The following is a 26,230-nucleotide window of genomic DNA, read 5'->3' as shown; positions in this document are numbered from 1 at the left end:
CCCTGACGGTGGAGCGTGCCCTGCCCTCCGCGGTCGTGCCCTGGCCGCCGCCACTCCTCTGACGGGCGGATCGTGACGGGCCGGCGGCGGGAGGGCGGGGTTCGTCTCCGTCCGGCCGGACCGTGTTGACCGGATGACGTCGGCGCATGGCGCGGCCGGCGTCCGGCACCGGTTCCGGCTGCAGGGCATAGCCGGTAGTCGGGCCGCGGCCGGCGCTCCGCCGAGATCGCCGCCGGCTGCGGTGTGGGGGTGGAACGCCGCTGCGTGAGCGCGAGAGGACCGCGCGGCGCTGTGAGCGACCGTCGGCCGTGCTCCGTGGGTGTGGAGCGGCTGGCGCGGTGGGCGCCGGCAGACGTGCGGTTGCTTGTCTGGCCGCCGGTGCTGAGAGTGGCGCTCTGTTCCAGGAACGTGGGCGGAAACATTCGGCACGGCATCACCGGCCTTTCCGGGTACGTATGCGGCTGTCGTTCGTCCTTCCCGTGGGCCGGCGGACACCCCTGGCGACAACCAGTGATGTTGACTTTGTAGCTTTAACGCTCGTATTTAGCTCGCTCCCTCTGTGGCCCTCGCTCCCGCTCGCTTTATTGGCTCTTGCTTCCGCTCCCTTTGTAGGCTCCTCGCTCCAGCCCCCCCCACCCCCCTGAAGGCCTCTCATTTAGATTTCATGTATTTTCTCATTTGCGTGCGTGGCCGGGAGTGGCCTCTTCATGTTGGGCGGTCCAATGGACAATGGCCACATATCTCCCGAAGGAGCGTACACGGCTCGCACAGGTCCCGCGCTTCTCTGTTGTCGATTGTGTTGCGATGTATTTAGATGTCTGTTCTCGCGCTGATGTGTGACGCTGAAGCCGTTGCTAGGCTACGCTCTGCGGTGTGTGGAAGAAGAGACAAGCATGTGGCCCGTTGCATTAGCATCAATATCAAGCGTTCACGTCAGGTTCGCTAGCCGTAGTGCCATCGCTGTCACCAGTGGCGCCGGAGGCACCGGGTGCAGGCGGGACGCGCACCGCGCGGGACCGTACATCACCGCGCTGACCGCGCCCGGGCGGTGGTCACACTGTGTTCTAAGCGTCCTGTCTGTCCTGCAGGGCCGTGGTGGGCAACATGAAGGGCGGTATCCAGGGAGCGGCGGAGTAAGTGCCGATGCCAGCTGGTGTGTCCGGGTGGTGACGGTGATAACGGTGGACGTTCCGAGTCCCAGCCTCAGCTCCAGCCCCAGCCACAGTCACAGTCACAGTCACAGTCACAGTCCCAGTCCCAGACCCGATCCCAGTCCCAGTCCCAGTCCCAGTCCCAGTCCCAGTCCCAGTCCCAGTTCCAGTCCCGTCCTGGTCCCAGTCCCGGTCCCAGTCCAGTCCGGGTCCCCAGTCAGGGTCAGCTGGTGTTCACCTGTGTTGATCAGCTGCACATATGTGGTGCCGGCGGAGTGCCCAGCAAGCGCCTCGTGCACCGCCATCCCGTGCCGTTGTTGGGATGGTCGACAACAAACAAACGCTTGCCATTGTCTCACGTGGCGTTCCATCTAGAAACACTTCAAATTCTGTCAAGGCTCTCGTGCGTGACTTTCGAGTGTGCCAGGAGCATACTCGTCTGAAAGTCTGAATCTATGATATTGTGTCGGATACGCCACGAATCAGTTGAAGCGTCCCGTCTGTGGTTACCACGCTGCGCTGTTGCGTTACACATGTGGCACGTGCTCCGATGTGAAATATCCCCATCTGGGCGCCGTGCCGCCACGACTTGCACGTGCGAGAGTCGATAGCATCTCGGCGTCACCCCTGGGTCGGTACCCCTGTCGGCCTGTGGGCACGTGTGTGTCGGTCGCCGGCGCGTCCGCCCGACACGCCGGCGCGCTATTGTGCGCCGGCACGTCCGCCGGCGCACCCCCCAGCCGGTCGCCGCCGCCGCCGCCACCGAGCGCCGCCCGGCCGCGCATGTGCCGGCGACCGCCGCGAGGGACGGGGCGGGGGCGTGGGCCGTCGTGCCGCACACCTGGTCGGCGGAGGCGGCTCAGAGGAGCGCGGCGGTGTTTGTGTGTGCTGTGCCGTGCCCGCCGGGGTGTGTGAGAAGCGACGCGGCCGCCCGGCGCTCTGTGTATTGTCAGTGCACTTATGTAAACCTCAGCTAGAGAAGCGGTAGTTTACTCGCTGCTGTTTGCACACTGTCGGCGCTGGATTTCGCGTGTTGTCTCTGCGCGCGGAGCGTTGGTTGGTGCGGTCACCGCCTACGGCGGTGTACATTTCGCGTCAGTGACGCCGTGCGGTGGTGTGCTTCGATGACCTGGACTTGGTGTCGTCTGACCTGCTGACCCCATCTGCGCCCCTCAGGACGGTGATGTCCAAGCCTCGCGAAATTGCTCACCTGCTGAAGAACAGGTTCGGCAGTGCCGACAACATCACGGCCCTCACTAGTGAGTGAACGTAGCGGGTTTAACGGGAATCACTAGTGACAACTCGGTGCAGCCGCTAGCCATGGCAACATGAGACATCCTTCATTTGACCATGATTTTTTGCAGGGTGTGAAGTATCTAATAATACTCAGGTGTGAGGGTGTGTAAGTATATAAAAAATAATATAATTCGGTATTTTCCGCACTTGAACGTGTTACGTTGGAATACTAATCGACCAAGCAGGCCTTCTCCAACGTTTGCTGGTAGTCATAGGCGACGGGCGGTGTTTTGGATGAAGTTGACTGTCCTCTCGCCGCTCATTGTCAGCCCACTGTCAGTTATGTGCGTCAGTGTGCGGCGCTAGCCTGCCTGGCGTTGCAGCGGCCGCTGACGCGGGGTCGCCACCCTCCACAGACGACTCGTCGGAGGGCACACCCACGCGCAGCCACCACGGCAGCTCCACCCTGCCGCCGGGCATCCCCTCGTCAGCCGTCAGCGGCAACACCAGCGTCGGTGAGTCGCCGGCGTCGCTGCACCGGCCGTCGGCGTCGCTTCTCAGTGAAGACCGGCGGCCGGTCTTGTCTCCCACCTGACGGCGTAGTCAGGTTTTCTCTCGCGGTCACGTCATTCCGGACCGGTCAGGCCTGCTCTGTGAATGACAACCCGATGCCTGCTGGGTCGTCCTCGGTGTCCGTCTCCATCGCGCGGTCTCGTTTGTGAGACCCTCAGGTCGGGATTGTCCCCCCTCCCGGGTGGCGCCACTGAGCCCCCCCCCCCCACCGGCAGGTCAGCTGCGCTCTGACGAGGGGAGCGACCTGAGCAGCGCGGCGAGCGAGCCCGGTGCCCTGGCCACCACCTCTCCGCGGCACCAGGCCAGCGTGTCGTCGGCCGGCGCTGCCGCCAACCACCGACGGCGCGCCTCCTCCTCTCTGAGCTGCTCGAGCGCAAGGAGGAGTGCGACCGGCTGCGCGACGACGTGGACACGATCAAGGCGACGCTGCAGCAGGAGATCACGCTGCTCTCGCAGGCGCTTCAGGAGGAGCGCTTCCGCTACGACCGGCTCGAGCAGCAGATGAACGACTTCATCGAGCTGCACCAGAACGAGGTGACGCGGCCGTCCGATGCGATCGGGAGCGCCCGTCAACGGCGCGATGGGAAGTCGTGCTGTGCGAAGCGTGGGAGGAGCTAGTAGAGCGCTTTCGCGATCGAGATCCAGTCAGTGATCACCATGGTGTGCTCTGTGGATGATCGCTTGGGTCTGTTGAGATGCATGTGGCGTAGTTGCACTACGTCGGTTAAGTACATTGCTGTCGGTGGGATATCTGTTGGCGCTGGGGATCCCTGTGTAGCTGGGATGTGTAACTAACCGTACCGCACCGTCCGTGCGCCCAGGTGGAGAATCTGCGCCAGCACATGCATGACATGGAAGAGAAGGTCCAGTACCAGAGCGAGGAGCGCGTCAGAGACATTCACGAGATGATGGACAAGTGTAATACTCGGGTGAGTGGTCGCGTCCCGGCTCATAGCGCAGGGCCTCATGAGAGTCCGTCGCGGTCCGTCACCGCCCGTCAGGCCACGGTCGTGGGACCAGCGGTGGATCTGTCAGCCGGTGCCTGTGGCTGGACCACGGCTGGTCATGGGGGCCCTGGCACACCGCCGGGCAGCCTCTGCCTCGGAGCTGCCTGGGACCAGCGGCGGATCTGTCAGCCGGTGCCGTGGCTGGACCGCGGCTGGTCAGGGCGGCACCGTCACACCGCCGGGCAGCCTCTGCCCTGGACAGCTGCCGGCCGTCTCAGCCGCGCTTGTCAGTGCCGCACGCCGTCAAACTCTGATACGCTCCTCCACTGCGCAGATATCGCGGATGGAGCACCAGCAGGTGGAGCACCAGCAGCTGGTCAACTTGGAGGTGATCGGCAACTCGCAGGCGCGTGCTTTGGTCGTCAAGCTGGTCAACATCGTGCTGACCGTGCTACAGGTGGTGCTGCTGATCGTGGCCACGCTGGCCAACATCACCATGCCGTTCCTTCGCACCAGGTGAGCGGTGGTGGGCCGCCGGTCAGACGCGCGCGCCGAGGACTGGATGGTCGGCTGTTGTAGTGTTCTGGACTGGCGAGTGCCGGGTACCGTTGTTGCCTGCTGTCGCGCCAGTGCAGCGGCACCGCCATGTGTATCAAGATTCCGGAGAAACCAGCGGCACACCGCTGAGTGGCATGTGGTCGGCTTCCGCCGTCCGCACTGCCCATCCCCGGCCTGGCCTTCCGCGGGTTGCCTCGGCAGCGCGAGCTCGCTTGTCTCCCGGCTGGCGTGGGGACTCCTCGGCCGGCGGCTCGCCTCTCCTGCTCTGAGCGGCCGCTATCGCTGTCTACGCTCGAGGCTGAGTAAGCCGCTCGCCGAGTTCTCGTCGGGTGTGGTCTGCGACGATCGCGTCTGACCGCGCGGCCGTTCTCGTTTCAGGGTGAGAACGCTGTCGACGTTGCTTCTCATTGTGGTAATTGTCTTCGTCGTTCGCCAGTGGGCCGACTTCAGCGATCTCTTCCATCATTACGTGAACTACGTGAGGGCGGCCAGTGCTGGCACTCGGCCACCGCCCGAGCCGTAGAGACGCCGCCACGCGCGCGCGCGCGCACCCAGCTCGCCACAAACCAAAGCCTTCATTTTAGCCACGTGCGCAGATTTTATTCTCAAATTGTGTCAGCCGTATCGCGTTGATTCAGTGTCCTTATGTTAGCCTACTGTGACTATTATTGTCTTCGTTGAAGATGTGATGTGAGGAAATACAGCACAAGATGTTTTAGCACGCGTTTACATCTGTTATACGTAGTAAACTTCGACTTGGGACATGTGTCACGGGCCTTGGTCACGCTGCGATATTACGCTATTTTGGGCGTTTACAAAAATTATGTGTGATGGCTTGTTACTAAAATGGAACGTCCACCGAACGGAATGTGATTACTTTCGTACGGCTAAAGCATGGTAGGGCCCGGAAAACAAGATGCTGTTTGATGTGTGCATATTGCGGTTGGAAAAGTACGCATTCACAGTAATTTCTACGAAGGGGACCTGAGCACACGAGCGTCCGCTCACCCACACCAAGATGCGCACCACATAGTGGATTTTCCACACCAAACACGAAACGAAAACAACAATTCGCATTAAAACAACATGGAGGAAATCTGACAATGCGAAGCAATCTGGTGACACGCTTGATGCATGGCGAGACCGGGCTCAGTGAATCAGAGCCTTCCGGGCCGGCATACCCCATACGCTCAAGCCTGAGCCCGCGGCGGGAGACGAGCGCGCGGCAAAGCGTCGGCGCCGTGTCAAAACGGAACAAGAACCTCCTCCGATAGCGATATCACCCTTTCTGGAAGGTAGCTTGGATTTGTGAAAATACAAATGAAAGGAATTACATTCGGAGACGTGAATTTTCCCCGGATATAGGTCTATATCAGGTCCACAGGTCTTAACTGATTTCCCGTAAACAAGGAAATTTCCCTAGCTGTAACCATGCGGCGCCGCATGCGACAAATCCGGAAGCGGCTTAGGATCCTGTCTCCTTATCGGTCGTGCTGCCACGTTCGTACACGAAGCATCAGTGTGCGTCCATTTTGGCTGCCGATCTCAAGTCGCTGAGCTCCACCTTGAAAGCTCGGAAAACGCCTTGCCTTGTACGACGCCGGGGATGACGCAGTGGTGATCTGTCGCGGAGGCCGTCCGAGTCCCCGATACATGCTGACAGCCCTGCACCTTAAGTTTTGTTACAGTATCCGCTAGGTGATTACCCGAGGTGTCGGCGTGGCTTGGCACCCAGCGCAAACATTCGTTCAGGACGGTGGCGCTACTGTATATGCCACGGGCGCCTTGTCAGAATATATCCCGTGTCGGGCGACCCTTGCAGGTTCGACTGCGGCGCTCAAGCGCTCGCGGCGTCGCATAGGTGCTGTTCATAAGGACCGTTCGGTTTTTTTCCAAATACGAGTACGTTATTTGCCGCGCCTTCATTGTTGGACCCGTGTTGTAACGTAATGAGCACGCGGAGCCTTAAAACTTGCCTTAGCTTTCCCCCAATGCTACGAAATTCAAACATACACTTACAGCTTATACACTTACAGCCCCAATCGGACTGTTCCAATGTCAGGACCCTGTGCTGGATGCTGATCCTGGCTGAGCCATTCAGTCCGGAGCCCTCGGCCTGCCATCCGGACGGCGAGAGGGGGAGAGAGAGAGCCTCCCTCCGCTCTCCTCCCGTAAACAAGGAAATACGCATCTGCTTTATTTAGGACAACGTGGAATAAGGTGCACACCAACCACGCGCTGTGCACCACGGGCCACGGGGACCACAGCAGGCGGCGCTGACGCCGACACGCCGACCACTCCACGGATCGATACAGATCGGATGCTTCCGATCTCACCCGTAAACCGTTAGAACTATCACGGCCATCCGCACGGCCGACCTATTACGCCAAACGCAACGCGGGTGTCCTTGACTCCCAGATGCTGCCGGACTCCACATCGCGATGACTCGAGCCGCGGGAAGGTCGCTGCTGCCGCAGCCAGCCTTGGGCGCCCAGCTCCCAGCACCTGGAGCATGGGAGACGATCTGCGTGAGAAGGTCGCTCGAAAATTCTCTGTCGACGGAGCTTTAAGACGTCGCATCAGACCTGTTGAGCTTGATACTGTCACGGTAGTACAGAGAGGTGTGTGTTCATCATACCAGAGAACCGCAAGGGTGGCGCGCACACGATATTCACGGCCAGCGTCCAACACTATCAACTTCCACGTGGCCGCCTGGCGTAGCCGCGAAGTTGCAAGTCTATGACCTAACGCGCTGGACGAGCCCGCTGCTGTGGCCCCCGTCCATGCCACCGGAGGCCAGGCCGCCGGCAGTCTGCTAGGCCTCACCTGGACTCGGCGAGCGCCGTCCCTCGGCTGCGACACGCCAGCGGACGGACCTGTGGAGACGGAGCGACTCGGTCAGAGGCGGCCCCGCAACACCGCGCCCCGATTCGGGTCTGCTCAGCTGAATACTGTACAGGTGGCGCAGAGGAAAGACCTGCGTCGGTTACATCAGAGGCAAACACAGGACGGCGTACCATCCACCTAGGATGACTATGCCAAACATCGGTTTCAGAAGGATCGGACAGCATGGACCGCACCACACGTCCCGTATTCTTACCATGGTAGTAGCGCTGTAGACGGTAGCAGACGCAGCAGAGGCCGCTGCCCAGCTCGGCCAGGAGCTCGACCTGAAAACACGGAGAAAACCACGCGGCTGTGAGCATGGCCGAGACGAACGTGCTGCCGTGAGCCGGCAGGAGCTCAGGCGTGAATCCAGATAATCACGGGCTCATCTGTGAGTACGCTTGGGTTTCATCACGAAAACGAAAGTATTGCGCGACGGAAATGGAAGGAGGGAGGGGAGGAGAGATCAGAGATAATCATGGGGCAACGTGATAATTCATAACGTTCGACGAGACCAACCAACCAAGTGACGCAATACAAATATGCGACTTCCAGTTGTCAAAGGTTTGAGTTACAATTACACATGGACCGCCCGAAACGACACAATCTTGCAGCTGAACTGAAGTCAGTGAAGCAATATGCACAAAAGCTGAGCTCACCTGGTCACTATCCAACCCAGTCACCAGGGTCTCTGGCAGTGCAGGCAGCCAGCACTGCAAGCAGGCCACAAGTCACCAACCAGGCCAGCGACACGGTTAAAATAGACGTCCGAGTCGTGTTTCAGACCTGTTGAGCTTGATACTGTCACGGTAGTACAGGATTGATAGGCTTCATCACTTCTCGTGTCCAATGATGCAAGTGAGATGGGGCAAAATGTCCCACAAAAACCTGCCCATAAAGCGAGGTGAGCTAGTTATACCACTAAAGAATTGCTCCGTGGCATGAAACTATCGCGCACACCGAACGGAAACGCACGGACGAAACCTTACAAACACAACAAAACGCCTTCCCACGCAAAACACTGGCCGGTTCTCACCAGGCATGCCGTCCGCGTCCAGTTGACTGCGGGTGGTACGCCACCCACGCAGCCAAGATGCCGGACCCCCTGGCGGACGAGACACCACACGGCTCGTCAGTCCCGGAGCCAGCCAGCGCAACGCCGCCAGGCAACGCGCGCTATCAGGCGTGAATCCAGATAATCACGGGAATCAGCAGTGAGTACGTGTAACTTTCATCACCAACGCGGGCACCCTCGCGGCAGACGGACTGGCATGACGTGTTCCGGGACCACCGCTAGCATTTCGACGTTCCCCATCTCGTTCGCGGCAGCCAATGCGCCTCTCCTTACCCCGAGCAACACCGGCAGCGCGGGGGCGGGGCGGTCGGCCGGCGACCGGAAACCGTGCCGCCGATGCTCAGGAGCTGCCTGGCGGCGCAGGGAGCCGGAGTCAGGCGAGCGCGCCCGGGAGGGTGGCGCCGGGGCCAGCTGGCAACCAGACTCAGATAGGGGCGAAATAATGCAATCACGCGCTGTCATAACCGATTCAATCATCACGAGACAAGAGAGTAGGCGCGCCAGGATGTGCCACAGATGTGTGGTGTCGCGGCCGCACAGCACGCACCTCCTCGACGTCAAGGGCCATCACATCCTCCGGTCAGGAATTATTTCACAGCTGCATTGTCATGCCAGACTGAAACAGAAACAAAACGCCATTAGGCCCTATGCTGCTTGAACAGTCCACCAGCGAACATTATCGGTAGTCAGCCCCAGAGCATAATCCCGCAGTTGTCGGGCGGGCGGCGGCGGCGGCCGGGCCCCGTCAGCGGGCCAGAGAACCTGACCCGGCGACATGGGCCAGGTCACCGCCACTGCGAGGCCGGGCGGCGGCCGCCCGCACCGACAGCACAGTCAGAAAATGGATCAAGGTTCTCATCACACTGTCGCGGTCACAGTCAGGTGGAGGGTGATATGTTGGTCCGATACATACCCCTTCGTTTTTTCGCAGTTAAGACCATCGAGGGTTCACTTTCTGGCGAATTCCCAAAGGCAGCCTGGAAAACAGTACTGATGGGTCAGAATACACTTAGTGGCTAATTATCTGGCAGCTAACCAGGCATAAATCAGCATAGGAACAGTCAGCAAAGCCTGTCGGCGTTTATGTCCGCCCGTTCGCTTAGTATCATCACGAAGTGTATTCCTTTAGTACTGCAATTACGGCCAGGCGCAAAAGTCCACACAGCTCAACTAGTTTAACAAACGGCTACCAGACCGGACAGCATATTCGCTCTTCGAAGGGGACCGTAATATGTCAACGGCTGATAAGCAGAGCGCAGCAACGCAGATGGGAGAGCAGGGAGAGCAGTGCATCAGCTGAGTGACCTAGCTACCACTCACGTTCGCCTGGCGGAGGATCGACCGGGCAGACGACAGCCGCCGGCCCACGCTCGCCCCCCGGGCGCCGGGTCTGCCGACGGGGTGCTGAGTGGAGCAGTGGCCGCCTCTCCCGGGCCGGCTGCCAGCCAGGCGCCTCCCGCCAGCTCGGGGGCGGCACCAGCCTGCTACAGCCGGGAACGCAGACACCGAACGTTAATCCATGCACCGGGCGGAGCAGCGGCCCAGCTGTACACCAGGCGTTCTCAGAATCCTTTTGAAAGAATCATTCTGTGTCAATATCGGTATTTTCCTCATGTCATGGGCGGGGGACCGGTCGCGGCAGAGGGCCGGACGCCTCACCTGGCTCACCGGCGAGGCTGTAAGGACAGGACGGCGCCGGCCCGGGACCGCTCCTCCCGCCACCTGACGACAGGGACAGTAAGCTGACGGCGGCCCCGCAGTGGCGGCCCGCCATAGCCGTAAACGGGTGGGGCATCAGCTGAAGATTTGTCTCATCCGAGAAGTCAACAGTCTAACATGTAAAGACATCACGTGCGCGGCGCAGGACGAGTGACCGGGGCTCGCGTGAGTGAGCGGCGACTGACCTGGTCCGGAGGGCGATGGCGACGACAGAGGACCCAGAAGCGCGCGCCAGGCGGTGGCCCAGGGCGGCGCGGCCCTCTCCGCTGAGGACCACACGACAGAGGTCACGAACTGGCAGTGATGTGCCCGCACGCCGTCGGGCGGCGGCGCAGTCAGATAGGGGCGAAATGATGCAATCAAATATGTCATAACCATTATTCAATCATCATCTCTGGCGGTGACGTAACAACCACGCCGCCGGCGCTCTGGTTTACTGACCTCTTTGGTTGAGACCGGGGCAGACTGCGGCCAGCACCTGCAAATGGAGAACATATGGTGATCTGGTCCCGTGGTAATACCACACCGAAAGTGGCAAGTTTCTCAGCGATCTTGGTGGTAAGTGTATCGTAATCAACAGACTCAGATAGCAAATACTTGATCATCACAGTAGTGTGAGCGGAAGCCATCACATCTGAGGCCCGAAGCGTCGCGTGTCACTTACCTCCAATGCCCCAGCTCCACAGCACCCCAACAGCTGCCCAGTCCGTGGCGCGACCCACAAACTGAGGCGGTGCGCGCCGACCACACCGCTGATCCTGCCAAAACAACACAGTGCTCAGAGGCACCCCGTGCTGCAGGTCCAACATCGGAGGCGGACCGGATGTCAGCCCCAGAGCATAATCTTGCAGTTGTCGGGCGGGCGGCGGCGGCGGCCGGGCCCCGTCAGCGGGCCAGAGAACCTGACCCGGCGACATGGGCCAGGTCACCGCCACTGCGAGGCCGGGCGGCGGCCGCCCGCACCGACAGCACAGTCAGAAAATGGATCAAGGTTCTCATCACACTGTCGCGGTCACAACGCACCGAGCGTTTCAGGAGCACACCAAGTGTCATTGCCGGCTGACCGTGATATCTTACCTGGCACACCCAGCCGTCCAGGGCGGCATCAGACTCGGCACGACAGGATGGCCAGCAACCGTGCGACTGGACGGTCGGAAGACGAGTCTGCGGATACCAGGAGCGGAACCGGCCTCAGAGCGAGCCAGCGGCCGGCGGGGAGCAGCTGGCGCCGCTAACACGGTTCAGACGCGTCAGGGTATTCCCAGTCAGGGGTCGAAATTGCAGGACACTTGTCATCACGTCACAAGAAGGGACACCAGCCATGCGCCCCAAGGCCGCGAAAAAGAATGAGGCGCATGACACAAACAAGTGCATTATGACAAAGAAATAACTGCAATTTATAACTGTCTTAACTCACCTTGTATTAGCAAACTCAAGTGATTTCGTAGATTACCTATGTAACGGCATCAGAAATGATTTGCGGTGACATGGCCAATTTAGACCACGAGTCTCACGAGGATTTATAATTTTCACGATTATCAGGCATCAAATGCGCCCGGCCGCTGGATTCAATGAGCACAAAGCGCAATACACAAACCTTACCATTCAACTGGCTCCTGAAGTTCCACATCCAGTCAGCAGAGGTACGGCCCGCCCTCACACCAAATCACTGAAAGCGCAGCCTTCGTCAGTAACTAGCCATTCGTTACATAACCGCGGATGCCAGGAACATCTCAGCTGTTTAAAAAGCTATCACTCACGGCCGCCTGGGCGGCTGGTGAAGGATCGACTGGAAAACATCATGTTCCCGAAAACACCCTGCTAACGTTACCCGCGCCACACCGCCAAGCGGCATCCACACATCGAGCATTGTCAAGAGCAGAACTTCGTCCAAACCGGCCTATTCGCTGCCTGTGATCCGCATCTGCAATAATGTAACCCAAACTCCCAGCTCACCTTGTCTGACTGCGGATGTCGCGACCCAACACGCTTCAGCCGAGCCCGCGTGGCCCGAGATCCCCACCGCACCGGATCTCTTAAACAGACAGACAGTTGTCAGACTGCGGCCCTCGGGAGCACATGCGGCACAGCGAGAATGCCGGCATCAGTCCCGTCTTGAGGTTCCCAGCATTCATGTCGATGGTGTATGTTAACATCACTTAAGCCACGTGGGCGATGCCAGACCAACACCAGCCACGACAGACCGCACCACATACCTTCAGAGCAGCACCACACAGAGAGATGGGGTCGACCTGCGCCAGCTGGAGATGGAGGGCTGACAACCTGCAGCGGAGAGGGAGAGAGCATGGTCAGGTAATGAACGCCGAGCACCGCTCATCTTCGACGGAGGGACACGCGTCAGTTATGGAACGCTCAGCAGTGCCGACCGGCAACTCTGTCCGCCCGTTCGCTGGAATCATCACTCAAGCTGGAACATGAAACACAATGCTGATCGACTTTGGTGTCACAAAGCAAAGCTGCACAAATACGCAGCACACCATTTACATTCTAAAGACTAGAACATACAGGCAATTAGCAGGATTTCTTTTTAAATTCAGCCTAGCCCAACCCAATCGGAAGACTTCGAAATTAGACAAGGGCGGATTGCATTGCACATGGCAAGACCAGTATCCTGAAAATATAATGTGTGAAGTGTTGTAGCGTGTGGCACACCTGCCGAAACTGCCGCCGACTGACCTGGTGACACTGACGGTCGGCACCTCGGTGCGTGACGCCAGCACAGTGCCGGGTCCGGAAGGCCAGCCCAGTCCGCCTGTGGCAGACGCCCTAGTCAGTCCTGCACCGGATCCACGACAGCCCCCTCGGCCAGCCAACACCGTATCAGAGAGTACATGTAGATATCATTCAACGCCCGGCGACGAGCTAGTGAAGGATCGACTGGAAAAGCATCATTTGAATGGACATGAATAGACTTCTTTAAAGAAGTGATGATCTGACTTGAAATGTCATGGAACAGCTTGGGAGGCTAGCTTACCAGGCAATCTTTTGAATGTCCTGACATCTTTCGCTGTTCACTACGAGACGGCCTTCTGCAGAAACGTGGGACCTGAAAACATCATCACAGTGGTTAACAAACCAATCAGTAAACAACCAGGATGTGTTTTTTCTCCAGCGCCTGTCAGAATCCTTTTGAAAAGATCATGGCTGATCACCCATATAGTTTTCCTCATTTCACAAGATTTACTGAAGCATGGCAAGATGTTTCAGGGCCCCAATGAGCATTGGTTCACAGAAATGGAAAAGTTGTGACTCTTACCATCTAAGATGAATGTTCGCGAACGTTTCCGTCCCCAGTTGTCAAGAGGGCACCGTGGACTGAAAGACGACAGTATGTCAGCAACCCCATTACCAGGAAAACAAACTATGTTTCACAGAAGCTATCAGAATCCTTTTGAAAAAATCATGAGTGGTCACGTTTAAATTTTCCTCATTTGCATGATGGAAGACAAGTAACAAGTCCCTTCGGCCCTATAGCAGTACAACGGATCCCCACTGACCCGTGTCCGGCAGGCCGCAGCTGTACCCGGGACCAGCCGCGCCCTGACCGCACCGGCTCGGCCACCAGTGACCACCTGAAACGGCAGCCGCGCGTCACGACCGGCAAGGGACCACACCGCACCCGGTCCGGTCCGGCCACCATCAGCGGAGAGTTACGTGTCATCCCGGCGGGTCAACAGTCTAACATGTACAGACATCACGCGAGCGGCGGCGAGACTTCCGGCTGACCTGACCCCTGGGTACTCACCTGAGGCGTGGCCGACGGACGCTCCCGTCACCGGCTCCGCCCGCCAGGCCTGCGGAGAGGGCAGTGGCCGACGGACGCTCCGTCACCGGCTCCGCCCGTCAGGCCTGCGGAGAGGGCAGTGGCCGACGGACGCTCCGTCACCGGCCCCGCCCGCCAGGCCTGCGGAGAGGGCAGACACACGTCAGGCTGTCGCCAGGCCACCGCAGGTGCCAGGCTACCGGCGCCGCTCAGATAGGGGCGAAATGATGCAATCACATACTCATAACCAATTCAATCATCAGGTCAGCTGGAACAGGTCACTCTAACCACGTGGTGCGTATTCTGGTAGCACGTGCAACCCACCTCGTCTCGGCGGCACGAATTAGCCGGCACCGTCGGCAGGACGCCTGTAACAATACGAGATGCTGTTAAGGCTGGCAGCAGTCAAAGACGACCTCCAAAAGGGCACAAGGACCTTAGCAGTAATGCATATGCACTCAGATAGCACACTGTCCTGTCAGTCCATTCAGCCTCGGTCAGTAACGGTGTCCGAAGAACGATGCCGGGCGTCTCATGCACATGCTACATGCAGGGCCCACCTTTGTGTTCAGAATCCACGCCGGTCAAATGAGAACCGGTGCCGTCCGTTGGTGCGACTTTGCACATCTGAGAAGCGAGACGTCTGTTACTGGCTGTGGATACGTCACATACAGCAGAATCAGCAGCAGGAATCAGTCCTATCATTGGTAATCACAGAGGTCATTGGATTGGCTCTAGATATGCATCATGTACGAATATAAAACTTAATGACCCCTCGGCCCTTCTCTAGTGTCCCACCTTGAATGCGCCGTCAGACTGAATGCGTTCTTGTCAGCACTGACATCGCAGCTGCTGCCTGTGGGGAAGAATCAGGAGACTGAGTGTGACAAATATGACTGTCGAAATCACGAAATAGATAACAGCAGTCAGAAGGAAGGCAGCATTGTCGGTGAATCAACAAGATTGTTCTGCCGAAACCATCGGTTCTACATCATCTACTTCAGGGCATTCAGCCTAAATCATCAGTTTTGCTATACTTGCTTCAATGCAGGTAGATATGAAGACATGGGACATTCATGTTTACAAAATTGCTAACCAACAAAAAAGAAACAGCTCGCCATACCTTTAAATATCTTGTAGTCCTGGGCCACGCTGGTGCCACAAACTGGTTGCCTGCAAAGGATCACGGCCGTCATCACCAGGATCTGGCAGCGTTCGAGACGTCATCTCTTGAAACAATGTCAGTCCGCCCTAGGATCGTCACTAGATTCCGATATATTCCAACCGTTTGATCAAGAGTGGTTATCATCACGCCTGCCGGGCACCGGAGCACACATCCCACCGGCCCGGGCGCAGCACTCACCGCCACGGCCGCTGGAGCTCAGCGCCGCCGTCCGCCGCCGGCCTGTAACGGGGCGCCGCCGCTCGTCAGCAGGGCGCCAGGCCAGGCGACGGCCCGAGCGGCGCCACACATCTCAGCCGCGTCGGTACATTCCCAGAACAGCGCGTCAAAATTGCAGGACACTTATCATCTGTCCTTCACCATCATCGGAGAGCGAGAGCATGGTCAGGTAATCAACGCCGAGTACCGCTCATCTTCGACGGGGGGACGCGCGTCAGTTATGGAACGCTCAGCAGTGCCGACCGGCAACTCTGTCCTAATGCATATGGACTCAGGCAGCACACCATCCTGCCAGTCCGTTTAGCTTCGGTCAGTAACGGTGTCCGAAGAACAATGCCAGACGCGTCATGCAGATGCTACATGCAGGGCTCACCTTTGTGTTCAAAATCTACGCCGGTCAAGTGAGAGCCCGTGCCGTCCTTTGGTGCGACTTTGCACATCTGAGAAGTGAGACGTCTGTTACTGGCTGTGGATACGCCACGTACAGCAGAATCAGCAGCAGAGATCAGTCCTATCATTGGTAATCACAGAGGTCATTGGATTGGCTCTAGATATGCATCATGTGTGAATATAAAACTTAATGACCCCTCAGCCCTTTCAAAACACCTCCAGTGTCTCACCTTGAATGCGCTGTCAGACTGAATGCGTTCTTGTCAGCACTTACATCGCAGCTGCTGCCTGTGGGGAGGAATCCGGAGACTGAGTGTGACAAATATGACTGTCGAAATCACGAAATAGATAACAGCAGTCAGAAGGAAGGCAGCATTGTCGGTGAATCAACAGGACTGTTCTGCCGAAACCATCGGTTCTACATCATTAACTCCAGCGCATTCAGCCTAAATCATCAGTTTTGCACGATTTGCTTCAATGCAAGTAGATATGGGGACATAAGAAGTTCATATGTTTACAAAATTGCTAACCTACAAAAAAGAAACACCTCGCCCCACCTTTAAATATCTTGTAGTACTGGGACACGCTGGTGCCACAAACTCGTTGCCTGCAAAGGATCACGGCCGTCATCACGAGGATTTCACGGTGTTCGAGACGTCATCTCTTGAAACAATGTCAGTCCGCCCTAGGATCGTCACTAGATTCCGATATATTCTAACCGTTTGATCAAGAGTGGTTATCATCACGCCTGCCGGGCACCGGAGCACACATCCCACCGGCCCGGGCGGAGCACTCACCGCCGCGGTCGCTGGAGCTCAGTGCCGCCGTCCGCCGCCGCCGCCGGCCTGTAACAGAGCGCCGTCGCTCGTCAGCAGGGCGCCAGGCCAGGCGACGGCCCGAGCGGCGCCACACGGCTCAGCCGCGTCGGTACATTCCCAGAACAGTGCGTCAAAATTGCAGGACACTTGTCATCATTTGAGACCGGCGGAATCGCAGCACAACAGGGGAGTTGCCTTACCTGCTGCATGAGGTGGACGGTGTACACTTAAGATTCTGCAGATGAGTCCGGCTGAGAATTGTGCTTTGCAGAGGTCTGGCGGAGAGACATGCAGGCCTTCAGTTACAGGATTCTATGACGCCAGGCGTGCTGGTTACGGGAGACATCAGCAAGGGAACACTCAACAAAGCCTGCTGGCTGTTCGGTCCGCCCGTTCGCCAAATATCATCATCTGAAGAGAAAAGCAGACCACGAGGTTTACTGTAAAACTGTGATTGGGCAGTTTTGGATTATGCGCAACAATGCCATCATGTTACCTACAGGTGTCAGCATGACTGAGTATAACTTACGCCATAATACACAAAGACCATCTGTTTTGCACATAGCATCTCCAATTAACCAAGAGCCCCAAATCGAGCTTGACTCACCTGAGACACCGGCTGGAGCCCATCCCTGCGCCGCGACCAGCTTGCCGTCTTCTCCAGAAGTCCGCTGCCGATAAACGAGTGTGAGCACGACAAGGACAAACAGCTGTCCACAGGAAACAGGGTGGCAGTCAGTCCTATCATTGGTAATCACAGCTGTCATTGGATTGGCTCTTGGTATGCATCACGTCTCCACGCTGTCCTGTCTCCCGACACGAACGCCGACTCGTAGGCCGAGGCACGCTGCCAGGGACGTACCTAGTCATATTGCCACTGGGCTCCTGCCACTAGTCAGGCAGCCACTCCTCGTCGCGCCACACCAGGAACCTGCCGACAAAACCAGGTGATGGTCACAGGCGGTGATGGAGCCGGCCTGAGCGGCGCCGGACGCCAAGTGGGCACGACGGCGGGGGTGGAGGGGGGAGGGAGAGGTGTCGCCGGCGCGGACGGGCGGCAGGGCCAGGGCGGCGCGCGCCGTCCGCCCTCCCGTCGTCGCTGTCGGCTCTCAACTGATCGCGGCCGGGCAGGCACACACCCGGCCGTGAATGGGTAAGAAGCCACCGCCGTCGGGGTCACAGCACGCGTCCTAGACGTCTAACATTACCGGCGGGCGAAGCTAGCCACCAATGGCACCAAGCATGGGGCCATCCGCACACTGGGACCATCTACAGCGGACTGTGCCTGGATAACAAGGGCGCATTCCGGAGATCATACGGCCAATGGACAGCAACGCACAGATCACGCGTCCAGGCACGTATCTGTATCAGTAACGTATTCGCATGAGAAGGATAGCATTGCTTTTGAATGGTAGTGGCAATTGACATGTTCATAACAGAAGTCGCAAACTTACCGCGGTACCCAACGCCGTGGTCAGCTGCGATGTAACTGATAAAGCCACCAGTCGGACATCCCACTCTCCACAGCGCCGAAATAACACCTGCGGACGGAGCGTGTGGCCGTCACAAATCAGGACCAGCACCCAGGGAGTGCCTCAGGTAGACAGCAGTCAGGGCTACAGTCATCTCCACAGGCGGTCAGAGCGCGAACAGTAGGCTGAACTCATCACAGGGAAGTAAAACAAAGCACTGTGGTAACACTCACAGTGGGGGGACTCACCACGTGTCTGAAATCCGGGCAGCCATGCAAGCTGGACGTGGGCCCGCTTCGGAACCTCGACACCTCCAGAGTCCATCCCGTCTGTGTTCGGGCACGCCAGCTCGCGTCCTGCGGCAGTGATCGACGCTGCACGTGAGCCCTCCAGTCCACAGATGGTTGTCACCGCTGGGTGACACGCTCTCAATGGGGAGCTTGCTGGGATCAGTGACACACGAGGCGCCGGAGCAATACACGACTGCCTCCAACCATCCGCACATACATGACGGCCCGTCCCTGCATACATCTGTGACTGCCATCAGCATACGGCCTCTGTATCAGTCACCCAGGAAAGCAATTGCCTCGGAAGCTAGCCCGACTAGACCTTCCCCACCCAACCGCTGGCCAAACTCGCGCAAATCTGGAGACTTTCGAGCGGACAGACGGTGTCTGGTGTGTGTCGCCGGCGGCGGCGAGCGGCGGGGCCGTGTTGGCGCCAGCCGCCCACCGCCGGCGGAGCGTCGCTGTCGGCTCTCAACTGATCGCGGCCGGGCAGGCGGACACCTGGCCGTGAATGGGTAAGAAGCCGCCGCCGCCGCCGCCGCCGGCCAGGACGCGGCATGTGACGGGTGACGCTCACCTGGCGGTGGCGAGCGGAGCAGCGCCGGACGAGCCGCAGCCGGGACACAGCCGAACCGGGGCTGCAAACAAACAGCTCACTCAAGGGCATGCAGGAAACAAGATACACTGCCTTTTTAAGTCATCATGTCAGCAAATAGGCTTCCATCACTGGCAATAGGAAGAACGAAAGTATGACCATCATACATGTTACGTGTGGTGGGCTACCCGCCACCTGGTCCCCCACGGTTTACCATCCAGAGGGGGGGGGGGGGGGGGGGGGGAGACCTAACGATACTCCCGGGTATCAAGGCAAAGGTAAATGGCAAATCACGCGTCATACGTAGAGGGCGTACTGTCACGTTAGCGGTGTCTCGTGGCAGTGGACAGTCGTCTCGATTGTCTGACAGTGAACACATCTCTGCTCTGCGCCGTCTCCCCCGGGGGCGCGGCCGTGAGGCACAACTCAGCGCAACATATCCATCTCTCCACTCACGGAGTTCTCATCCAGAGTCCTGCAGGGGTGAACACCCTTCAGTCATAGTCTCTGGAACCCTGCAAACAAAATCAAAATAGTCAAAACAAATCCAAAGTGGCTAGTATGTGGGAACATGTTTGTGATCAGTTTGAAAAGACTTCCTTCAATAAGAATTAGGAAGAACGAAAGTAAACCCATCATTTCTGTGCAGATCTGCACATGAAAACTGGATTACACTTACCAGTCAGCTTGGATACATTCCAGTGGACAGCAGCTGTAACCGCCGTGCCGCCACACTCCGCTGCTGTGGTTGGAGAGAGCACAAGCCGGTTAGCGACACTTCTGGGCATGCACGGCCTGCTACTGCACTACACACAGTATCAAACATGTGATGTCTTCCAGCATCATCAGTAGAACAAAAGCAGTACACATCGTACAGCCAATAAGTTGACCCCAGACAACCAGAAATACTCACCTAGAAAATGCAATTGATTGCGCGGCAAATTTCGGTCCAGAGGATCCAACCAAAAGTTCCATTCTCATCAGTGCATGACGAAAAGGTCACAGCTGGAACAGGAAGGTCAATGTTAGATAAAGCCAATGCCAGGGCCACAAAATCACAACGCATCCGACAGTAAGTTCAGTCAAACGAACTCCTCATGGTATGGTAGGTTTAGAGGGATCGTTTCGTCATCAGTGTCTTCAAAGCAAAACATTCACATGCTCACTGCTCTTGAACTCACCAGAGCTGCAGACATGCAAACTTCGACGTCGGAGGCGCAGCAGGATGAACAAAACCTGCAATTCAGGACAGGGGTAAGACTAGGATCCGCACAATCGTGTCCGGACGTACACACGTTCACATCCGCGGAGAACAACACCTCTACATCAGCTATATTGCAGATACACGATGTTGCCCACTGAAGCGGCTATGAGAAACGGACGAGATGCCTGGACGAGTCCACCCAATGTAAGTCATAAAACCATCCAGTGATGCTTCTCTGTGCAGATACGCACCACACAATTGCAAAGTCCTAAAACCAAATTGTCCACTTACCTAATTTTGACGAGCTTCGATACTGCATTCCATTACATCATCAACCCACTTTGTCAAATCAGCTGTGGCATGAACAACAAACACACTGGTACCACTGAAGGGGGCATACGTATATTTGCGGCAGACGGGACAGGTTAAATCATGCGCTTGAGCAGCTCATTGATCATGCCCTCCCGGTTGCCGAAGTCGCCGCCCTCCACGAAGTGGTTCGACTTGCGGGCCCAGCCGCCAGTGGGGGTGCCCAGCTGAAATGACATGAAGCATGTGTCAGTCTCAATCCATGACAGGCAGTGTGGTCGGACTAGTAATGAAGACTCCCATGTCATCATTCCGATAGTGCATATAATGCAAGAGCTGGACAAGTGGAATACAAAACATCGGAAGCAGTTACCACTATGCAGATAGTTCTTGACATTTAATGAGACAAATGTCCCAATACATCATCCCACACGCTAAGTGCACAGAACATATGCCCGAGTCCCGAATAGTCATACCTTGAACGGCCACAGGAAGTTGGTGACCTTCCTGAAGTTGGGTCCGACGGTGAAGACCTCGTGCACGATGTCTTCGATGCAGATGATGCCGCGGCTGCCGACCTTGCTCTCGATCAGCTCGTTGCTGGTGATGGGCAACCGCTGATTGTTCACCTTGACGAAGCCCCGCTTGTACAGCAGCTGGCGCACCGTGCTCAGGCTCGGGTAGCCGTAGGCGATGTATGGCTCGGCGATACGCAGCATGTTGATGGTGGCCTGCCAGGCACAATGAAGAGGTCAGCATCTCCATTATGAAATGAACATCTTCACTTTGAAACCAGGACATGTAAGGAAGTTTTACATCATTACAAGACATGCACAGCTCTATAATGCCTGCTCCACTTTGACATGCTTTCAGTATGGAGTTAAGTCAAAATGACCACGGGTCAATGATCCATAACAATTATGGCATCAATCTTCCAACGCATACCTTGTTCAGCTTGACAAACACGCCGTTGTTGATCTGGCGCAGACGCAGCAGCTGCAGCACCTTGCGGACCTTGGGATGCAGACCCAACACACCCCGGATTCGCACGACAAATGCCAACTTGGCCTCCTCCGGTACATAGAAGTTGCCCTCCTTCTTGGCCTCTCGCTTCAGCCGGATGATCTCCCGCTCACGCTCGCGGTACTCCTTCACATACTGCTCAGCACGTTTGAAGATCAGCTTTTTCTTCTGCTTGCGCAGCTGGCGGTCCTGAGAAAGAAAAGGTCCATGATGACAGCTGCTGAATGATCCTTTACAACCATGCTTTACTTACTGCAAGCTTATATGTTGGAGGGATTTTCGGATCAGCATTAGTGCTCATGACAAGCACACTTATCCCACCACCTTCTTATGAACTTAGGTCAACAACATTATCATGAGACAAAATCTTGATGTACCGCAACACTTGGGATCACTCATCCTGTGCTGGGCATCACCTGAGCACGCCACTCCCACCAACTGCAAGCCAGCTTTGCCAGGAAGGGGCGAGTACCAAACGTGACTCGAGCCTACCCCTTCCCTGATGGGTGAATCCAAATGCAGGCAGTGACCAATCAGGATGCAAGACATCTTATTTTAGCCAATAAACAGCTACAACCAGGGCCCTAAATGTTGCATTACAATGCCAATGGTGCAAAGGGAGCTGTAAGTCGGTGTTGCCCAACTTGCTCATCTCCTTGAAAGCTATGAGACAAATCATCCACACCCCTTACATTCAACCTCAGCCATCCTTTCCCCACACGGCCATACCTTGATCGCTTTAGCATGTCCTGCATTCTTCCTCTCCTCCCTCAACTTCCTTCTCTTCAAAATAGTCTCAGTGACAGTTGGCAGTTTTTTTGAAGCTGCCAACTTCTTCCTGTAAAGAAAAGAATTGCCTCATGACAGCAATATTCCTTTCATGCCTCACTTTGTGTTTTCAGTTAAGTCAGAGTGTAAGAGTTTTGATTGTGGGTTTTGCACATATGCTGGTCTGGCACTCCCCTTGCAGGTGCATTGTCATGCACTGTGATAAAGCTGTCATGGTTATCCCAATAACAGTAGAGTTGTGGAGCCAGTGGCCTTTGAAGGGTTATTTAAAGTCTGCTGTGATACTGGTTTGGTGTGCTTTATTTGGTTTACATATGCTGTCAAGTCGATTTTGATTACCAAAGCTACTAGTTGTCCTCTGATAGTAGATGGTACATACCATTCCAGTGTCTTAATCAGCTGGCATGATATTTGTCCTTACAATGTTCTGCAAAACTTTTTCATCCACTTTATCATCAGGACATGCAATTTTGATAAAAAGTTGATGGTTTGATTTCTTGTCAAGTGGTTTCAGTTTCTGTCTATTCAAGGTGGTCCTTACCCCTTGGTCACTGCGCTACTTGAAAAACGGTTATCTTGCGTCACTCAAGCTCATGGTGCTTGATTACTTCATCCATCCATTAGAATGACAACATGGTCTAAAATATTGATCCTGCTGGTCCAGCAGGCATCATGAACTTTAACAGCGCAAGCAACTGCTCACTAATAACAGCTATTCAAACAACGCAACTGACCAAGAGATTACATCCACCTTACATTGACAAAACCCCCACTCCATTCCATGAGTGGAGTGGTAGTTCTTTATCAAGATCAAATGTCCCCATCATGTGGTGGATAAAACTTTTACACAGCATTGTCTACACAAATGTCACAATGACTGACACAGACAATGAAACAAGACTCACAATATTTGTCAGGAGCAATACAACAAAGTGCCTTGTGATGAAAAACAATCCAACAGCACACCAAACCAATGCAGTGTGAATTTAAAGGTAGGTATGATGACTACCAGCTTGGCCACTTGAGCTGTATTACAATGACCAGGACATCCCTACCACAACCTGTGACAAGGCACCTGCAGGAGGGAGGGCACACCAGCACATGTACAGGACACCAGCAGCACATTAGGGTACACCAGCACTTGTAGACCAGCACATGTACAGGACCCACAATGAAAAATTCCTATACTCTGACCTAATTGAAAACAAGCTGATACTACAATCATGTCCAGACAAACACTGTTTGCAAGCTCTCAAAACTATCCCCATCATGGAAAGAATACCATGCATCACTGGACCTGTTCAGTCACCAATGACAGCAGGGTGGTTTGATGCCTTGAACCCACCTTGGTGTCAAACTGGCTGGAAAGTGATTAATCTATGATTAATGACTCACTGTTACTAGGTCTATATTACCAGCAGGGTCATGAAGTTGTCTGCTTGGATTCTATGAAATTTTGTTTGCTTTTTGTGTGGAGCTGCTTTAAACTACTCTACATGTAACAAAATTCCAGACATGGTGATACACACAGGATCTAGGTCATCGCGAATTCAAATTGGCAACTGGGCACATCTCATGACACATGCTGCCCTGGCCAATGGACCATCAAAAAGATCTGAAAGGATTTGGACAGAATGTGACCACAAAGAACCACATGTAAGTCGACTGGACTGAGCCAGATAGAACACCATGAAGTAAGATGCCAGATGGGACCACTCCAGCCTGATGGGTTCCTCATGGAGCCAGGCCCGATGGGACTGGAATAACCAGACAAGACCAGATGGCATCACACAAGACCCAGCGGAACAGTAATGGACCCAACAAGGATTGGATGGAACTGAATGGAACCAGATAAAATGGACGAGACTAGACGGCATCAGCCATGAACAGGCAAAACAGCAATGGCACTGGACCAGACGGGATGGGATGAAACCTGACTGCGCTGGACAGAAGTGGACTGGGTCAGATGGAAACAGAAGGCATATGACTGAATGGAGCCCCCAGCTGCAAAACAAGACCAAGCAGGACAGGACCGATTATGATGATGGTGGCAGATAGGCCTGGATAGAAGCAGACAGGGACAAACAAGACCTGATGGGATGGGGTGGAACTGGATGTGCCATCATGGGGCTGGATGGTACTGGGTGGAACTGGATGAGACCTAGTGCCCATGACCAGGAGAAACAGGAGGAATCATGATGGGACTAGATAAGGCTAGACAACACAAAGGACAAAAAGAAAGCCAAATGGAATAGATCCTGGTAGAACTGAACCGGACAGGACTGGAACTGCCAATCCAATCCTGTAAGGCCTGATCTGACCCCAGTAGGTTCTGTCCAGTGTTGCCTGGTCCCACTCTGCCTTGCCTTGATTGATCTAGTCCAAAAGATCCTTCCTAGCCTAGCTCAGTCCCATCCAGATCAGCCCAGTACCTTCCAGCCCTAAGCCTCCTCGAAGGAGTATATTTATTAAATGGAGAAAGCATTGTCTAGAGCAATAATTTCTATTAAGAAGCACACCAAAAGTTATATAAGCTTATTTCATCATATCTGATGTTTGCTTTATTACCTCTGAATGTGTAACATGCCCCTAAGAGCCCACTGACAGCTGATATATCCTAAATTGTTCCCACACATCATGAAATAAATGCTAGATGAATGGATATCAACTTTAATTTTGCCTCAGCTGCAGCATGGCTTATGGTATGGCAGGATCTCAATCATGTTACTATGGCATCACAGATGTCTCTGTGACCTTGGAAAGCTCTTTCCAAAAGTCAGTGCATCTGCACAAGTATATATCTTAAAATCTAGAGTTCAGGTTTTAAAGGCAGAATATATGGCACTAGGTGATCCTCAAGATAACTGTTTCAGGTCAAAATCTGAAACAAATGTATGACAACACTCCTCTTAACCAACTGAACTTGTCCCTTACCATCAACAGCCAGGTTTTGGGTCACCAAACAGTTTGACAGTGAAGGTCTGTCCACAACAGTTTAGGGGAAAAATGAATACTCTGCAATGCTCAGCACAGTCTGTCCCACTTTCTCATGTCATCTAACCTGCAGTCTTTCATCTAACCTGCAGTCTTGATCCCATCTTCCCAAAGGTGGGTGAATCCAAAGGGGGACCCTGACTATACTGGGCATCCAGACAGGACAACTTAGATACTGGATTTGAATCATTCCACCAGTTATGCCAAACCATGTGACCTGTGGCAGCCTCAGTTAACCATATCAGGTGACATAAGGGGCAAGACAAACCATGGGGAGCATTGCCACGTGTTTAACTTTCACAATCACATCCTGTTGACGTGAAATTGTACTCAATGATGGCAGGACTCAAAACCAAACCCTCCTTGGCGTGGGCTCTTATCACAAGCATCCGCCCACTCAATAGGCTTAAGGTTAAATTCCTAAGGTTGACGACAAGACTTGCAACCCGAAAGTTCGCAAAACCCCAAACCCAACCTAATTTTTGGTGCGCAGACGTTCTCGCCGCAAACAAACACATGCACATGACGGCGACAGAATCAATAATTCGTCAGAATATTCCACTAGTACCCAACTCCAACTTCACCGTCACACATATAACGCGTTTTTGACGCCACACACACGACGATACACAACTAATGCGAGTGATTGTGAGGACGTACGCGGTTGTCGGCGCCATGACGACAGCCACCGGAAAAAGGGGGCTGCCGGGCGCCGCCGTGCTATAATATATTTTATTCCTTGGAAAATTTTACTAACACATTGATATAAGAAACAATGAGAAATATTGAGCCAAAAAGACAAAAACTTTTATCATTGAAAAACAGATGAATAAAAAATCTTTAGATTTAATCGAAGACTTAAACTCGTAGCAAATAAAAGGTCTTAAATAACGATGGGAAGCAGGACTTACAGCAAAATATACTAGGCCACGCGTTCTTTCAGGCTGGCGATCTCAATTCTTAATTTAAATAAATCGGCGTGACAATAATTTAGCTTCGATCACTTTTTAAACGTTAT

The 26,230-nt window shown here is 55.2% G+C and overlaps 3 protein-coding genes across 6 annotated transcripts in view; 1 reads left to right on the top strand and 2 right to left on the bottom strand.

Annotated features, from left to right (window-relative positions):
- Positions 1-5,183, top strand: part of LOC119102285 (transmembrane and coiled-coil domains protein 2) — a 6,233-nt gene extending 1,050 nt beyond the window's left edge. Inside the window, exons 2-9 of the mRNA XM_037225650.1 lie at positions 405-449; positions 2,328-2,410; positions 2,804-2,902; positions 3,176-3,285; positions 3,318-3,494; positions 3,782-3,889; positions 4,242-4,423; positions 4,844-5,183. Of these exons, the coding sequence (XP_037081545.1) occupies positions 405-449; positions 2,328-2,410; positions 2,804-2,902; positions 3,176-3,285; positions 3,318-3,494; positions 3,782-3,889; positions 4,242-4,423; positions 4,844-4,988 (949 nt within the window). The 3' untranslated portion in view covers positions 4,989-5,183. The remainder of the gene's footprint in view (positions 1-404; positions 450-2,327; positions 2,411-2,803; positions 2,903-3,175; positions 3,286-3,317; positions 3,495-3,781; positions 3,890-4,241; positions 4,424-4,843) is intronic.
- A 1,465-nt stretch (positions 5,184-6,648) lies between these two features.
- Positions 6,649-16,485, bottom strand: LOC119102623 (uncharacterized). Of its 4 annotated transcripts, XR_005094721.1 has the most exons (29): positions 16,279-16,485; positions 15,952-16,009; positions 15,705-15,771; positions 15,293-15,334; positions 15,053-15,102; positions 14,728-14,785; positions 14,490-14,556; positions 14,254-14,297; positions 13,912-14,070; positions 13,664-13,738; positions 13,423-13,481; positions 13,141-13,212; positions 12,843-12,918; positions 12,362-12,428; positions 12,102-12,180; positions 11,748-11,814; positions 11,223-11,309; positions 10,810-10,903; positions 10,587-10,623; positions 10,331-10,411; positions 10,086-10,148; positions 9,747-9,910; positions 9,340-9,403; positions 8,974-9,042; positions 8,388-8,456; positions 8,011-8,064; positions 7,566-7,635; positions 7,292-7,341; positions 6,649-6,970 (listed from the first exon to the last, which is right to left on the bottom strand). XR_005094721.1 is itself a non-coding variant. In XM_037226068.1 (8 exons), the coding sequence occupies exons 3-8, from the start codon at positions 8,992-8,994 to the stop codon at positions 6,821-6,823; spliced, it is 414 nt and encodes a 137-aa protein (XP_037081963.1). In that variant the 5' UTR covers positions 8,995-9,042; positions 9,340-9,403; positions 9,747-10,026; the 3' UTR covers positions 6,649-6,820. The 4 variants fall into 4 exon arrangements, 1 of the variants encoding a protein (XP_037081963.1); XR_005094722.1 differs by lacking the exons at positions 15,293-15,334; positions 15,952-16,009; positions 16,279-16,485 and having other exon boundaries at positions 15,705-15,931; XM_037226068.1 differs by lacking the exons at positions 10,086-10,148; positions 10,331-10,411; positions 10,587-10,623; ... (16 more) ...; positions 15,952-16,009; positions 16,279-16,485 and having other exon boundaries at positions 9,747-10,026.
- Positions 16,486-20,474: 3,989 nt separating this feature from the next.
- On the bottom strand, positions 20,475-25,935 carry LOC119102621 (60S ribosomal protein L7). The gene is made up of 5 exons (XM_037226065.1): positions 25,873-25,935; positions 22,159-22,267; positions 21,352-21,618; positions 20,883-21,137; positions 20,475-20,633 (listed from the first exon to the last, which is right to left on the bottom strand). The coding sequence occupies exons 1-5, from the start codon at positions 25,887-25,889 to the stop codon at positions 20,523-20,525; spliced, it is 759 nt and encodes a 252-aa protein (XP_037081960.1). The 5' UTR covers positions 25,890-25,935; the 3' UTR covers positions 20,475-20,522.
- Between the last annotated feature and the right edge of the window lie 295 nt (positions 25,936-26,230).

Source organism: Pollicipes pollicipes, unplaced genomic scaffold, assembly GCF_011947565.3.
Source record: "Pollicipes pollicipes isolate AB1234 unplaced genomic scaffold, Ppol_2.1 Scaffold_5724;HRSCAF=6776_pilon_pilon_pilon, whole genome shotgun sequence".
NCBI lineage: Eukaryota > Metazoa > Arthropoda > Thecostraca > Pollicipedomorpha > Pollicipedidae > Pollicipes > Pollicipes pollicipes.
Note: the sequence above shows the minus strand (reverse complement) of the source record. Positions and strands in the feature narration are given on the sequence as shown.

Excerpts from the sequence above, each read along its gene's own strand:
- LOC119102621 (XM_037226065.1), bottom strand. Across the intron at positions 21,619-22,158 it reads GACATGCTAAAGCGATCAAG|GACCGCCAGCTGCGCAAGCA; the intron begins GTATGGCCGTGT and ends TTTCTTTCTCAG. Across the intron at positions 20,634-20,882 it reads ACTTCCTGTGGCCGTTCAAG|CTGGGCACCCCCACTGGCGG; the intron begins GTATGACTATTC and ends ATGTCATTTCAG.
- LOC119102623 (XM_037226068.1), bottom strand. The coding sequence starts at position 8,994 with ATGGCCCTTGACGTCGAGGAG. Across the intron at positions 8,065-8,387 it reads GGACGCGGACGGCATGCCTG|TGCTGGCTGCCTGCACTGCC; the intron begins GTGAGAACCGGC and ends GCCTGCTTGCAG. Across the intron at positions 6,971-7,291 it reads ACGGCGCTCGCCGAGTCCAG|GTGCTGGGAGCTGGGCGCCC; the intron begins GTGAGGCCTAGC and ends CCCATGCTCCAG.